A 15,407-nucleotide genomic window follows, 5' to 3' on the forward strand; every position below is an offset into this window, starting at 1 on the left:
GCCAGTGCTCTCAAGTGGTGAGCCATCTCTCCAGCCCCACCACCCCCTTTTAAGGAGTATTTCATGAATGGGAGACACAATATAGTGCAGGATTATTTGTGCTTATTTCTACCCTTCATCTTAATGTTGTGCCAGATTCTGACAAGAAATTAACATCACTAAAATGGAAGACAATATTCTTTGATTAGAAATTACAGAGTTTCAGGCTACCTAGGGCTAAAGAGGGAGACCATGTGTCAAAAGAAATAAAGGGGGAGCAGAACCATATTGGAGAGAGAAATCTTGAACTCTAGCTTTGGACCTTAACAGGAATAAAGGAATCATAATGTGAAATCCCTAAATAAAAATTTATTGGGGGGCTAGAGAGATGGCTCAGTGGTTGGGAGCACTGAGTGCTTTTCCAGAGGATGGGGGTTCAATTCCCAGCACCCACATGGCCGCCCATAACTGTCTGTAACTGCAGTTCCAGGGGATCTGACGCCCTTATACAGACATATATGCAGGCAAAAACACCTATGTACATGAAATAAAATTTTAAAAAGAATATTTATGGGGGCTGGAGAGGTGGCTCAGTGGTTAACAGCACTTGTAGCTTTTGCAGGAGCTCACAATCATCTCTAACTCCAGTACCAGGGGCTCCAACGGCTTCTTCTGACCTCCATTAGCAACAGGCATACACATGGTGTCTGCATATACATGCAGCAAAACACCCAAACACATAATTTAAACATTTTTTAGAGATGTATTTATTTTATTGACTTTAAAAACAAAAATAAAAACTACGGTGCATGCCTTTAATTCCAGCATTCAAGAGGCAGAGGCACTTGTATCTCTGTTCTAGGCTAGCCAGGACTACATAGAGAGACTGTGTCTCAAACTAACAAAACAACAAACAAAAAAATTAAAACTAGTAATAAGAGTCAAAGCATGACACACTACTATATAATTTTGGAACAAAACTATTAGAAGTAAGAGAACAGAGCTGGAGAGACGGCGGTTAAGACCACTTGTTCTCCTGCAGAGGACCCAGGTTTGATTCCCAGCACCCACACTATGGCTCACAAACTGTAACTCTAGTTCCAGGGGACCCAGTGCCCTCTTCTGACCTCTGTGGGTACAGGGCATGCTCATGTGCACATATATGCAGGTGAAACACCCATACACAGAGAATTTTTGGAAGAAAGGAGGAAGAGAGGGAGACAGGCAGAGAATGAAAGAAAGGGAGAGAGGGAAGGAGACAGTGAGGGAGGGAGGGAGGGAGGGAGGGAGGGAGGGAGGGAGGGAGGGAGGGAGGGAGGGAGGGAGGAAAGGAAGGAAGGAAGGAAGGAAGGAAGGAAGGAAGGAAGGAAGGAAGGAAGGAAGGAAGGAAGGAAGGAAGGAAGGAAGGAAGGAAATATGTAACATTTTTGAGAAAAAGGATTGGAAATCAGACTTGCAAAAGACTTCTCAGCAAAAACTCTCAAGAAAAAAAAAGAGCAAAATTCTAAGTAAAAATTATTTTCAACACTAAAAATATTCCCAGGGGCTGGGTGGGGAATACGACACAGTAATAGCCGGCTGGCTTAGAACATGAGACCCCATGTTCAAACTCCAGCACCACACACACACACACACACACAGACCCTCTGAACAATCAAAGAAGTACAAAGGTACCATAGAGTCTCAGCCAGGTGACCCTGCACATGCCTATAGTCAAGCACACAAGAGACTAGGACAGGAAGGAAGACTGCAAATTGAGGCCAGGCTAGGTTACATAGTAAAACCCTGCCTCAAAAGTACAATTTTAAAATATGGATCCTTTAAAGGCATGGTGGAACACGCCTTTAATTCCAGAACTCTGGAAGCAGAGGCCAGCAACTTTATAGGTCTACGGCCAGCCTGGTCTCTATAATGACTTCTAGGCTACAGTGAGTCCCTGTGGCAAAGAAAAACAAACAAAGGTTGGGGGTATGGCTCAGTGGGACAGTGCAACAATATGAATCATGGCTGGGGAGAAGGCTCACAAGTATGAGGACCTGAATTTGACTCTCCAGAACCATGTCTGCAATCCCAGTGCTCTGCAGCAAAGATGGAGGCAGAGGCCAGGAGCAGCTCAGAAGTACATCAGCTCATCTGGTGCATACAGTGGAGACTAACAAAAGAACTTCCTCTGAATAGGTAAAAAGTGAGCACCAACACCCAATATCTCCCTCTGACCTCCATATGCATGCCATGGCACATAAATACCTATACTCACACACATACACACACAGGTGTACACAAAGATTGAAAATAAAGAAAAATGTAAAATATGAATCAAATTTGTTCTGATGACATTAGTGTAGTACTAGAAAACAAAGTGAGGAGTTAGTGAGGGCTCAGAGCTCCTCCCTGGAGCTCTAGACTCTGGTGTTTACCAGTTACAGTACTACCACTAGCTCCCAAATACAAATCTCCTGCTGGACTTCCCCCTCTGACTATGCCCCATACTTTTCTATTCAACAATCTGTTTGATATTGGTTTGGTTATCAGCTATATGAACTCAGTTATGAAAGGAGAAGTAACATGCCTAGCATGGTTACATAACACTTGTAAGTTATGGCTGAATTTGGAAGGCTGAGTCAACAAAATCATGAGTTCAAGGCCAGCCTGGACTGTATAGTGAGCCTGTCTCACCACCACCAACAAAAAACAATTATAAACAAAAATCTTCAAGAACTTTTTCTCAAGGCAAGATGGTCACTACAACAAGAAAACGGTATAAATAAAGAACTACAAAGTCATGACATGCAAGAAAACAGAATGGAATAGTTGAGAGCCAGGATTGAAGGGAGTCTCTTAATGACAGACATGTCTAGAGAGCTAACAGTACAGACTGGAACAGGGAATAAAAGGCTCCTAAGGAAGCTAGGCATAGTAGTGCACACCTGTAATCCCAGGCGATGAAGACAGGAGGGCCAGAAGTTCAAGGCCAGTCTTGGCTGCATGAGATCCTGTCTCAAAAAAACAAACAAAAAAACTAGAGAACACAATAGGAGAGTCAATGAAAATGAACCAAAGGGGCAAGATAGACAAAAAGTAAGTTAGGAGTGGAAGAAATTAAAATCCTTAACTATCTTCATAGGAAATTAACATATAATCTAGAAGTGCTGTATAAAAGAGTAATAATATGCTTACTACTTAGAAACATGGAGACCAGAAGAAGCTCAGTGTCCCTCAGAGAACTGAAAGTGCTTCCCTTTCTACCCTTTTCAGAAATAAACAAGTATAAAACAAAATACACCTCACAACATCATTCCCATTCTACAAGGAGAATGATTATAAATACTCTTCCTTTTGCAGGGAAGAAGTGCTGCAGATTAAACCCAGGGTATCATGTACATTGAACCTATCTACTGAACTCTACTACTGAGTTAAAACCACAGTGCCTACAGACACATTTTTCCGACTGAAAACTTATAGCAATTAAGGTATAGCATTGAGAGTGAAAAGGGGGAAAGGAGTCACCTTTTTAAGCACCTTCATGGCAAATATCTTCCCAGTATTTGCTCCTGTTACTTTTCGTACTTGAAAAACCTGGACAAAGAAATAAGTGTTTGCACATTATCAAAAGCCAAACCATGCAGGTCATCTTCCATAATACCCATTTATAAGAAACATGTAATACTGTGGTTTATACTGTAAAAAGTGCATCACAAAGGACTGTGCACAAAAATGATCCCTTAGAGAGGCCACATGTTAGAATTTACTGGAGAAAGCTGTTACATGGGGGACTTTCTGTGATTGTCTGCCACCTGATGGCAGTGTTGGGAAATACCCAACTAAACAGCACTACACAAAATCCTAGTTCACTGAGCACAAACTATCAGTGTTCCCAAATTTAAAAAGCAAATTTCTCAGTTTTTTTACATAAATTTATTCTAAGGATACAACTGTTATTATTTCACACAACACTAATAGTAACTGACAGATTTTTACTCGCTCCATTAAAATGTCTACTTACCCAATACCTTTAATTAACAACACATGTAAGATTCAAATTGTTACATATTCAGGACGATTAGAATGTATTCTAGTGTGCCCTTAACCTTAAAAATAAACTGAAAATGTCACACTTCTAAAAACTAACATTGGGATAGTACAGATAGTTCTTGATATAACCAAGTTGTTAAACTCTCTTAAGAGGGAAGGGATGTCTGGGTTATAAGTTGTCTTGGGCAGAACATATAAAGGTGAGGTCTTAAATTAGAAAGCCTAGGACAAAACTATGAAACCCCTTTCTTACGGTCTTTCTTTCATCTTTCCTATTTCTTAGATGCTGCAAGTCAAAGAAAATCCATTCGGATTCAGCCTCAGGAGCACACAGTTGAACGTGCCTGAAGTGAGGAGAGGTCTGCCCGTGTTTACAGAGGAGTCCTACACAAGGTGCCCTGGGGCAAAGATGGAAGCACTGCTGGACAGCAGAGCCGACAGGCAAGTCAGCTGCTCACTTATCCAGCAAATACTCAGGACCTACATTATGTCTGTGTGAGTGGTGGGAAGGGGGGACATTTAATATACCCTCAGATTATACAAGTCACAGTGAAATCCTACACTGATGAGGAGAACCAAACTACACAAATCAAAGACAGCTATTTCAAAAACACTTCCTACCTTTCCATAGCCCCCTTTACCAAGTACCCGAAGTAGCTCAAAACATTCTGGTCTGATTTTTTCTGGCCCTCTGTTCACACTAGTTTCTGAGATTTCAAATTTCTCACAATGTTCCATGCCACTGGGAAGAAAAGCAAAACCAGAAGTAAATTTGCAAAAAGTTCAATTATATCAGCACATAGTTAGAAAGGAGAAAAGGAAACAGAATCCAGTTAGGTAAAAGAAAAAAAGCACATGACAGTAAGTTTAGTATCTGTGAACGAAGTTAACTGATGGCTGATTTAATGACGTGGCTGGTCAGGATCAGGGTAGACTGGTAACTGCTTATCTGTTTGCTCATAGAACATGCTATTATTATTTATTTACTTAAATATCAAGCACCCCTAAACTAAGAAAATTAGATCATGTTTACTAAAACGATGAAGTAAACAAACCTTCTAGTTATTCAAATTTAGTTCATTCAAAATGTCCACGAGATTACCCAACATCATCTGGCAACTTTAGCAGAAAATCTAGGATCTTTCAGAAATGACTCAATAAGTTGTTATACAACTCAGGCCTATCTCAAAATGATTAGGCAACCCAGGCTGGCCTCAAAGTCATCCTTCTGCCTCAGCCTGAGTGCAAGGATTATAGGCACTCACCACCACACTGAGATTTGTTTTGTTTAAAATCTTTTGATAATAAAATATATCTGAACTTCTTCCCATGTCTGGCTTTTCCAAGTTACTAGCTTAAATCTCCAAAAAAGGACTGGCAACTGTGTAGGTCATGTACATGCTTCTCATGTGAGTATTCTGTCTTCTCAGCTCTTGTCATGCTCTTTACTGAAGGGTGGGGTTAGGAGCAGATTAGTCATATACTTACCTAACAGAATCTGTTCAACGGGACCTAAAATTTCATTCATCTCTCTGTCTGAACCACGTGTTAAAGTATTTGGGGCCACTGGCATAAGTTTTTCAATAAGAAACAGTTGCAAATACAGTTTTCTGAATTAAATAAGTAAAAATTCACTGGGTGGTGGTGGTGCACACCTTTAATACCAGCACTCAGGAGGCAGAGGCAGATGAATCTCTGAGTTCCAGGCCAGCCTGGTCTACAGAGTGAGTCAGAGTGAGTTTCAGGAGCCAAGGCTATACAGAGAAATCTTGTCTTGAAAAAAAAAAAAAAAAAAGAATTAAAAATTCCTAACCAATTTGAACTCATATTTCATCTTTTTCTACACACAGAATATTGAATTCTCATCTTATATTCAGCAAATCAACAAACAACTTTGCAAATATGAGTCATGTTTAAAAATAGATTATTAAATAGAACCCCTTGAGGCTATGAACAGGTTGCTACAACCTACTTGAAAGCACAATGTAAGTCTTTTCATATACACTTACAGTTCATATGGTCCAACTCCCCCATGGTCCATGCTTTCATTTAACTGACCCTGAAAAATATTTGAAGTTTTAGACATAAATAACACCAGAAATGCAAAACTTAAGACTTTCAATGCTTTATCTCATAATTTAGAGAAAATAATTGAAATACACCAGCTTAAAATGTCTACTTCACTCCAAACCAACTAGTGGTGAACAAAGTAAAGCACACCACAACACTAGGGACACTGTACTTTCAAGTTTTTTCTTTTTTGTTTTGACTGTTTGTTTGTTTTGAGACAGGGTTTCTCTGTGTAGTCCTGGCTATCCTGGAACTGGATCTATAGACCAGGCTGGCCTGGAACTCACAGAGATCTACCAGCCTCTACCTCACCAGTGCTGGGACTACAGGCAAGTGCCACCACCCAGCTAAGTTTTTTCATTTTATACTACTAACTACAGTAGCTACTCATTCATAACCTAAAACAAAAGCAAGTGAATTCTCCTTCAGCAATTATACTTATCATCTATTTAAAATACAATTTTTATTCTGAAGTTACAGGTATTACATTCTAAGATACTGAGTCAAATTATATGCTTCTGTTGGGTACCAACATGTCATGAACTCAGCCTAAGGCAACCACAACTAGTCCAAGATAGATAATGTGCAATGTAGCTAATCAAAGCAAAGTAATTCATCAGCCAATCTAACGATTAAACATTACACTGGCCAAACATTTATTTTAGCCATAGAATAAGTAAAAATTGTAATTAACCTATTGTGTACTGGCAATGAACAAACCCAAAATTAAATTGAGAAACTCACAATAGAATCCATAAAAATAGCTTAGATGGCCGGGCATGGTGGCACATGCCTTTGATATCAACACCTGGGAGGCCAAGGCAGACATTTCTCTGTCTGGTCTACATATGAGACCCTGTCTCACAAAACAAACAATTGCAAAAATACCAAACAAAACGAAATCCAACAATTTAGATGTGGGGCTGAAGAGATGGCTCAGAGTTAAAAGAATGCATATGCTGCTCTTACAGAGAACCCAAGGTCAATTCCCAGGACCCACAACGGGCAGCTCACAACAATTTGTAACTGCAGCATGGGCATGATTGGGGGAGAATTTGAAACCCTCTTCTGTCTTCCTCAGGCACTTCCAGCCATGTACACACACACACACACACACACACACACACACACACACACACACACACACACACAAATTTAAAATTAAAATTAAGTATACTTTAGACGTTGGGCATGATACTGCATGCCTATAATCCCAGCATTTGAGATGCAGGAAGAAGAAATACTTAAACAGCGAGTTCCAGGCCAACCAGGGTGAAACAACAAGACTCTACACACATACATACATACATACATACATACATACATACATACACATACATGGGGGGGGCAAGTATAATAAATAGGCTTGTAATCAATTCTAACTACTTGATTAAGAGACTGAGATCCATAAATTCAAGACTTTCCATAGACTATATTCACAGCCATCCTGAACAACTTGTTAAGACCTCATATCAAAAACAAAAGGCCGGGGCTGGAGAGATGGCTCAGTGGTTAAGAGCACTGACTGCTCTTCCAGAGGACATGGGTTCAATTCACAGCACCCACATGGCAGCTAACAGGTGTCAGTAACTCCAAGATCTGACACCCTCACATAGATATACATGCAGGCTAAAACATCAATGCACATAAAATAAAGATAAGCAAATTATTTTTTAATAAAAAAAAAAAAGGGGGGGTGCTTGGAATATATCTCAGAGTCAGAGCACTGTACTGGAATGTGCAAAGTCCTAGGTTTGATTCCCAGCACACCTAGGCCCTCCACTCCCCTATAAGAAAAGGTGAAAAGAAAACCCACAGAAAAAGAATAAGAAGATAACAATTTTTGAAAAACAAGTTAGGCTCTGACTAGGTGTTTTCCAAAGAAGACATAAAATGAACAATAACCACACAGAAAGATATTCAACATTAGTACTAGAAGAAAGCTGCATGGAGACATAATAAGCTACACCTTCCCATTCACTAGGACTGCAGAGAAGGGAAGAGAGGGAGAGGGGAGAAACCATCACATACTGCTAGTGTGAGTGTAAAATGGGAAAATAGTTTGGTAATCTCTTAAGAAGTTCAACATAGCCTGACTGGACAGATGGCTCAGCAGTGAAGAGCCCTGGCTGCTCTTCCAGAGGACCTAGGATACATTTCTAGCATCCACACAGTGCCTCCTCACAAGTGTGTGTAGTTCTAGTTCAGGGAACCTGACATCTGAGGGCAGCAAACACGCAAGTGGCCCACAGACATACAGACAGACAAAACACACCTACACTTAAAATGTTTTTTAAAAAGTTAAACATAGGCTGGGCATGATAACACACCTTTAATCACAACATTCTAGAAGCAGAGGCAGGAGAATATCTGTGAGTTTAAGGCCAACCTGGTCTTCATGGGGAGTACCAGGACAGCCATGTTACACAGGGAGACCCTATCTTAAACAAATAGGTTAAACACAGCTGGTCAGAGCTGGAGAGATGGCTCAATGACTAAGAACATTGGCTGCTCTTCCAGAGGACCCGGGTTCAATTCCCAGCACCCACGTGGTGGGTTCATAAGCATCAATAATTCCAGTCCCAAGGGATGCAATGCCTTCTAGCCTCCAAGGGCACTACACACATGTGATGTGCAGGCAAAACACCCATATGCATAAAATAAAAAATAAATACTTAAAAAATAAGTTGGACATGGTGGAGAACACCTTTAATCACAATACTTGGAAGGCAGAGGCAGACAGATCTCTGTGAGTTCCAGGCTAACCTGTTCTAGAGAGAGTTCCAGCCAGGCGGTGGTGGCGCATGCCTTTAATCCTAGCACTCCAGAGGCAGAGGCAGGCAGATCTCAGTGAGTTCAAGGCCAACCTATTCTACAAATCGGGTTCCAGGACAGTCAGGACTGTTACACAGAGAAACCCTGTCTCAAAAAACCGAAGAGAGAGAGAGAGAGAGTTTCAGACTAGACAAGGCTATATAGTGAGACCCTGTATCCAAAACCAAACAAAAACCCACCGGTAGAGCAGGTTTTTAGTTTCCGTCCTTCATACAATCACAGCTGCACTGTAAAGACAAATGACTAACTTCTCTCAGATGTGATAAACTGGTGTTACACAACTGTGTTTTTCTTTAATGTTGGCTTTGCTTAATTCTAAATTCAAGACCACAGAGTAGTTAACAGGGAACCTCCTTTGAAGGCACCTCAGCAGACATGCCCCCAGGCTGTGGTTCACTTCCGGAGCCTGCTCCACCACCTGCACCTGCACCTGCACCAACTTCCTACCGTTACTTCCCAGAGCAGAGACATCAGAGGCACAATTCCATTCTGTCACTTTACAGAAATCGCTCACCAGGTATGCAAATGCACACTGAAACACACACTAATGACAACACTCTTTCAAAGGAAATTCTTCTCATGCAGAATTTTCTCCTGCTGCTTTAAGATTCACCTGTGTGGAGGCTGTCGAGATGGCTCAGTGGTCCTGGGTTCAATTCCCAACAACATATATAACTACAGTCCCATGGGATCCCATCCCCTTTTCTGGTGTGCTGACATGCATGCAGACCAAACACCCACATACATTAAATAGATAGATAGATAGAAAGATAGATAGATAGATAAATCTCTCAATAAATAAATAAATAAATAAATAAATAAATAAATAAATAAACAAACAAATCTTTTTGGGCAGTGGTGGCGCACGCCTTTAATGCCAGCACTTGAGAGGCAGAGGCAGGTGGATCTCTGAGTTTAGGCTAGCCTGGTCTACAGAGCGGGCTCCAGGAGGGCCAAGAAAACCCTGTCTCAAAACACACATCCCAAAAAAGATTGACATGTGTGAAGTAGACTCTTGCTAAGGCAAATTATTATACAAGATAGACTGTGTCAAACTAGCCTACCAGTATTTGCAAATTTTTAAATAAAAAAATGCATGTAAAGAAATATATATGTGCTGGGAGGTGGTGGCACACACCTTTAATCCCAGCACTGGCCGGTGGGGGTGGGGGGTGTGCACCAGAGGCAGGCAGATCTCTGTGAGTTCGAGGCCAGCTTGGATAACAGAGCGAGTTCCAGGATAGGCTCCAAAGCTACACGGAGAAACCATGTCTCAAGAAACAAAAAACAAATATGTGTGTATGTGTGTGTGTGTGTGTGTGTGTGTGTGTGTGTGTGTGTGTGTGTGTAAGTATATACATACACATACATGCATGCAATAACAATTAATGAAAAAGAGGCCATGAATTAGAAGGAGAGCAGGGAGGGGTATATAGGACGGTTTGGAGAGAGAAAAGGGAAGGGAAAAATGTAGTGATATCATAATTTCAAAAAAACTTTTAAGCCCTCTAAACTATAATTAATAAGCATGAAGTCTCAATGAAAGTAAGCACTTCATAAAGATTTTAAATGTACTGTTCCCCAATGGGAAAACTTATCCTTAATCCAGACATGAACTAGAACAAATCTCCAAGCTACGTGGTAGCACATGTAACTGCACCTCTGGGATGCTAAGGCAATAGGCTCTGAGTTTGAGGCCAAGCTGGACTACATAGTGAGACCTTGTTTCCAAACACAAAGTGGGGGTATAGTATGGGCATGGCAGGGCATACTTGTATTTCTGGCTCTTGGGAGGTGAAGGGAAGGCAGTCTAGGCTACACGCTACCCTACCTCAAAAATAATAAATAGGCTAAGTCTGGTAGCTCACATATTGGGAGACAGAAACAGATGGATCTTTGTGAGTTCCAGCCAGAGCTACACAATAAGACACTATCTTTTTTTTTTGGGGGGGGGGGGATGGGGGTAGTTTCAAGACAGGATATGTAACAGTCTGGTCTTAAACTCACAGAGATCCACCTGGCTCTGTCTCCCCAGTGCTGGGATTAAAGATGTGCACCACCACCACCACCACCACCATCACCCTAGAACCTATCTTTAAAAAAAAAAAAAAAATCCAATGAGTCTGTATGTGTGTGTGTGCGCGCGCGCGTGCGTGTGCACATGCTTGTGTGTGCCTGGGTACTTGAGAATAAGTGCTCAAGTTCATGGCATGGTACACATGTGGAGGTCAAGAGTCAACTTGTGGAAGTCAGTTCTCTCTTCCCATCATGTGGGTTCCAGGAATCAAACATTAAATTTAGGTTGTCAGCTTGGCAGCAAGCTCCTTTACCCACTGACCTGTCCAGCTAGGCCCTAATAATAATAATAATAATAATAATAATAATAATAATAATAATAAACTTTTAAAAAAATTTTCTTTTGAGACTGGGTCATTCTATGTACCCCTGGCTATAACTTGCTATACAGACCTTGCTATAATGGCCTTTAACTCAGATCCACCTGACTATTGGGATTAAATCATGTGCCGCCACACCTGGCAGTAATATACTTTTGTGTCGAACAAAAATCTGCTATCTCATTCTAAAACTTGTGTAATATGTCTCAGTAATTATTTCAAGTTTTTAACTGGCAGAAAAAGCAAAGCATCCAACATTTTCATAATCTAACAAAATTCTTAGTTTCAACTTATTACCACAGAAATATAGACAAACAACAGGAAGAGAAATGCCCTCTCATAATCACAATCCTCTTACTCTTTAGTGTGATTGTCCATTACTTTATACCTTTAAGGCTTTTATTCTGTTTGTTTTTAGATAGTAGCCATTCAGTTTTATCTATAAACCATTAATTTAGTTTCATCATTTACATCTAAAGAATTAACTACATAAATGCCTATACTTACTAATATAGATTCACCGGTACAAAATACCTACAAAGTTGTTATCCGTGTGATCAATTCTTTAAAAAATACTATAGTTCTAAAAACATCCAGCTCTGAACAGCTGAAGGTAAACTCGAATCACTCTGGAACTCAGCAATGACTAGTGATAACAAGCTACAGTCCACGAGATGGCAAACTGCCCAATAAGCCAGAGTATCTTGAGAATACTTTATATTTTATTTCATTTAACCCTCACTTTACAAGGAAGAAAACAGTATCAGTTTACTCTAGATGCCATAGTTCATGAGTATGGCCAAAGAGATCTGTAGTCCCTATTTTTCTTTTACTGAGTTCAACTTGACTTACAAATAGCACACTGTGACTGCGCTAACAAATGCAATCAAGAATGCAGGACTGTGAGATGGTCCTGTGGGTGATGGAGCTTGTCACCAAGCCTGATGGCCTGGCTCACTCCTCTGAACCAACTCCCACAAGCTGTCATCTTCCCCACAATGTGCATGCACACACACACACACACAGAAACGTAGTAAGATTTCAAAAAGAATCTATGCAGGAGTCAATGAAATGGCTCAGCTAGTCAAGGCCCTTGCTGCCAAGTCTAGGGACCTGAGTTTGAGCCTCAGGTTCCCTACACGATGGAAAGAGGGAACTGGCTCTCCCAAGTTGTCCTCTGACCCCCACACGTGCTATTGCACACCTTCCTCATCAAAATAAATAAATGTGAAAGAGTCTGTGTGCAAGCCAGATTTGGGGGTGCAAACCTACAACCCCAGCACACAGGGGAGAAGGGCAGGAGGATCAAGGAGAACCACAAGTTGAAGGCCAGTATAGCTACACAGTAGGTCCATGTCAATCAAATCTATCAACCTCAAGTCTTCAGGCTCAAAACTTCTGGTGGCAAGTGTCTTTTCCCACTGGACCAGCCGTCTTGTCCAAGACACTTAAATCTATACAATATAATCTGCTGAACTGAGTCAGAAGACACTAACTGTGGGCAATCACTTCTCTGGCCTGTGCCTCAGTTTCCTTATCATAAAAGAAAGCAGTGGGGGCTGCTCTGACATGCCACCTATGTTAACAAAAGGTTTACATAACAAAGGAAAAGTTGTACATTCACCATAGGAAACATAAGATTTTCTTAAGAATCTAAACTGTTACCATACTTTTTCTACTTTTTTTTCCCCAAAGTAACCTAGACTGACTCTCTTTAGGTAGCGGACCCAACTCCATCTCATCTCTTTCCCTTTATCCACCTTGAGACGTTAAGACATTATCTTAGTAACACACTCAATCAAGGCCTGGCGGTGCAGGCCCCGCCTGTATTCTTGGCACTCAGGAGCCTGAAGCAGGAGAATTTTGAGTTTGAGGCCACCTGGCTACCCAGTGACACATTGTATTTTTGGTTTTGTTTTTTTAAAGAATGCACTCAAGAGAAACATTTCAACTTAAAAGCGCTCCTCTTCAAAATCCTCCTTAATTACTTCTGCTCGTCCTCCCAATTCCCTTTCCCTAAGTTAGTGGTCACATTTCATTTTCTTATCCACTTTTCCTGTCCCAAGAGTAGGCCAAACCTGGAACTTCTACTATTCCTGAAGTACATTAAGAAAATGAAAAGATAAAGAAACAAGGCCCCAGTTCATCCCAAGAATCACAACACTGGACTCTCCAAAGAGCCATAGGAGCGCACAGACTGAAAAGTCCACCAGTACCTAACGACAGCACTCAGAAAAGCCAGCCTCCTCTGCAGCCTCCTCTCTGGCCCTACTCCAGAGCCACAGCCATATGGGACCAATAGAGCTCAACAGTGTATCACATTTATAACTAAAGTAACTCGGTATTTGTTTCAAATTTAGTATTCACCACGTTTGATTAAAAGGCTAAGTGGAACCCCACATTTAAGAAGTGTGTGTGTGTCTCAAAACCCACATTTGGAACAGTGTAATTCTGAGTCATTTGATTGATACTTTGTTGGCCCACTTAATTTCATAAAGTGTTCAGAGACCTAAAAAGACCTTTCTCTTTTGCCAGAAGGGTACACTTTATTTACTAAGGAAGGAAAACTGAGGGTGAGAAGAGGAGCCCCATATAAATACAGCAAATATCTAACATCAGCCATAAATCCATCCTTACACAAATGGCCGCATTTAATCACCATGAGGTTATTACTAAGGATATTTGTCCTAAATCGGTTTAGTTTGACATCTCACTTTTTTTAACCTTCGGTGTAATAATATGTGTATGTTTCAGTAACTATTATGTTAGAAAAGATGAAATTCCACAAATAACAAACTACTAGGGCAGCAAAGGTAAAAACCAAGATGTGCATTAGGAAAAGCGATTCTAAATTTAAACTTCGGCAAGGAAAGCCCTCACACCACTATTCACAAGTCTCTGTTCAGGCAATTTATTTTTGGCGAGACAAATCACAGCTGTCAACGCTGTTTTTTTTTCCCCCACCCTACAATTACATAAATTATTCCGGGGGGGGGGGGAATATAGACATCTTCAACTTGAGGGAAATTAACTTACAAATGCCGTGTGTCGTTGTGAATGGTCTTTTTTTTTTTCTCCTTTAAAATGTCACACGGAAGGGGGGTTAAAAATAAAAGGCAAACAAACAAACCCTGGAAGATGCAGCAGAGCCCCCTTGCTCCCGAAATAAAACTCCTGGTGGCTGTAACAGCAGCGGCAGCGCTACTCCCGACAGAAGTTTTCAGCTGTCACTTCTAACAGCTGAGCGCTTCCTAGGAGAGAAGCGACAGGCCGAGAAAAGAGGTGGTTGTGGGGAGTCCGAAGATTTCAGGGCTTGCAATCTTACACTCCAAAGGGAAACCCTTCCGCACCTCACACCTGCACTTAGGGGACACCCGGCAAGATCAGCCCCCACCCCCGCCCCCACCCCTGCACACGCTCACACCATCCCGGCCACATCCAGAACCCACGGCTCCAGATGCCGACCGCGCGCGCGCGCCTTTTCTGCTCGGCGTTCCAGAAACCCATCGCTCGGGGCTGCGCTGCTCTCGGGCTCCGGGCGAGCCCTGCACCTGCGCGGGGGCCCCGCAGAGGCCTCACACCTAGGGCCAGGTCCGCCCCGCCCGCTCCCTCGCTGGCTCGCTCGGCCGCGCGGCGCCTCAGCTCCTCCCGGAGACCGCTCGCGGCCCCCCGGGTCTCCGCGCCCTAGGACACACCAGGCTTCCAGGGCCCACGCCGCCACCCCGGCCCTGTCACCTCGCCCCCCCATCCCCCGAGACCCCGGGCCTCACCCCCTCCTCCAGCTCATCCTCGGAGCCTGCGTCCTCTGGCTGGTCCAGGTCTATGTCAAACACTCCTGCCATGTCCTCAGCTTCCCTGTCTCGGAAGTCAGGCGCTGGGTAAAAGCCGTCCCGCCTCCGTCGTCGCCTCATGGGCCCGGACCCGCCGCAGACTCCACTGCTGCTGCCGCCATCACCGGCTGCTTAAACTCAATGCGTCTGCGCCTAGGCCCCAGACTGGCTCCTCAAGTTCAGCCCCGGAGCATGCGTACAAGGTTCCGTGAAGCCAACAGTGGGCAGCGGACATGCGTAGCACTATCTCCTGGCGCCAGGTACT

At 42.4% G+C, this 15,407-nt stretch overlaps 1 protein-coding gene across 7 annotated transcripts in view; it reads right to left on the minus strand.

Moving 5' to 3' along the window:
• Positions 1 to 15,337, minus strand: part of Rps6kb1 (ribosomal protein S6 kinase B1) — a 42,898-nt gene extending 27,561 nt beyond the window's left edge. For 2 of the 7 annotated variants that reach the window (XM_076577620.1, XM_006983193.4), the window contains exons 1-4: positions 15,083 to 15,330; positions 6,021 to 6,070; positions 4,633 to 4,753; positions 3,487 to 3,555 (exon numbers count right to left, since the gene is read on the minus strand). In XM_076577620.1, the coding sequence (XP_076433735.1) occupies positions 3,487 to 3,555; positions 4,633 to 4,753; positions 6,021 to 6,070; positions 15,083 to 15,223 (381 nt within the window). In that variant the 5' untranslated portion in view covers positions 15,224 to 15,330. Of the gene's footprint in view, positions 1 to 2,906; positions 2,973 to 3,486; positions 3,556 to 4,632; positions 4,754 to 6,020; positions 6,071 to 14,442; positions 14,564 to 15,082 lie in introns of those variants that run through there. The other 5 variants (XM_076577618.1, XM_076577619.1, XR_013053070.1 and 2 more) reach the window with 5 other exon arrangements.
• Positions 15,338 to 15,407: the final 70 nt, after the last annotated feature.

Source organism: Peromyscus maniculatus, chromosome 8 (genome assembly GCF_049852395.1).
Source record: "Peromyscus maniculatus bairdii isolate BWxNUB_F1_BW_parent chromosome 8, HU_Pman_BW_mat_3.1, whole genome shotgun sequence".
NCBI classification, from domain to species: domain Eukaryota; kingdom Metazoa; phylum Chordata; class Mammalia; order Rodentia; family Cricetidae; genus Peromyscus; species Peromyscus maniculatus.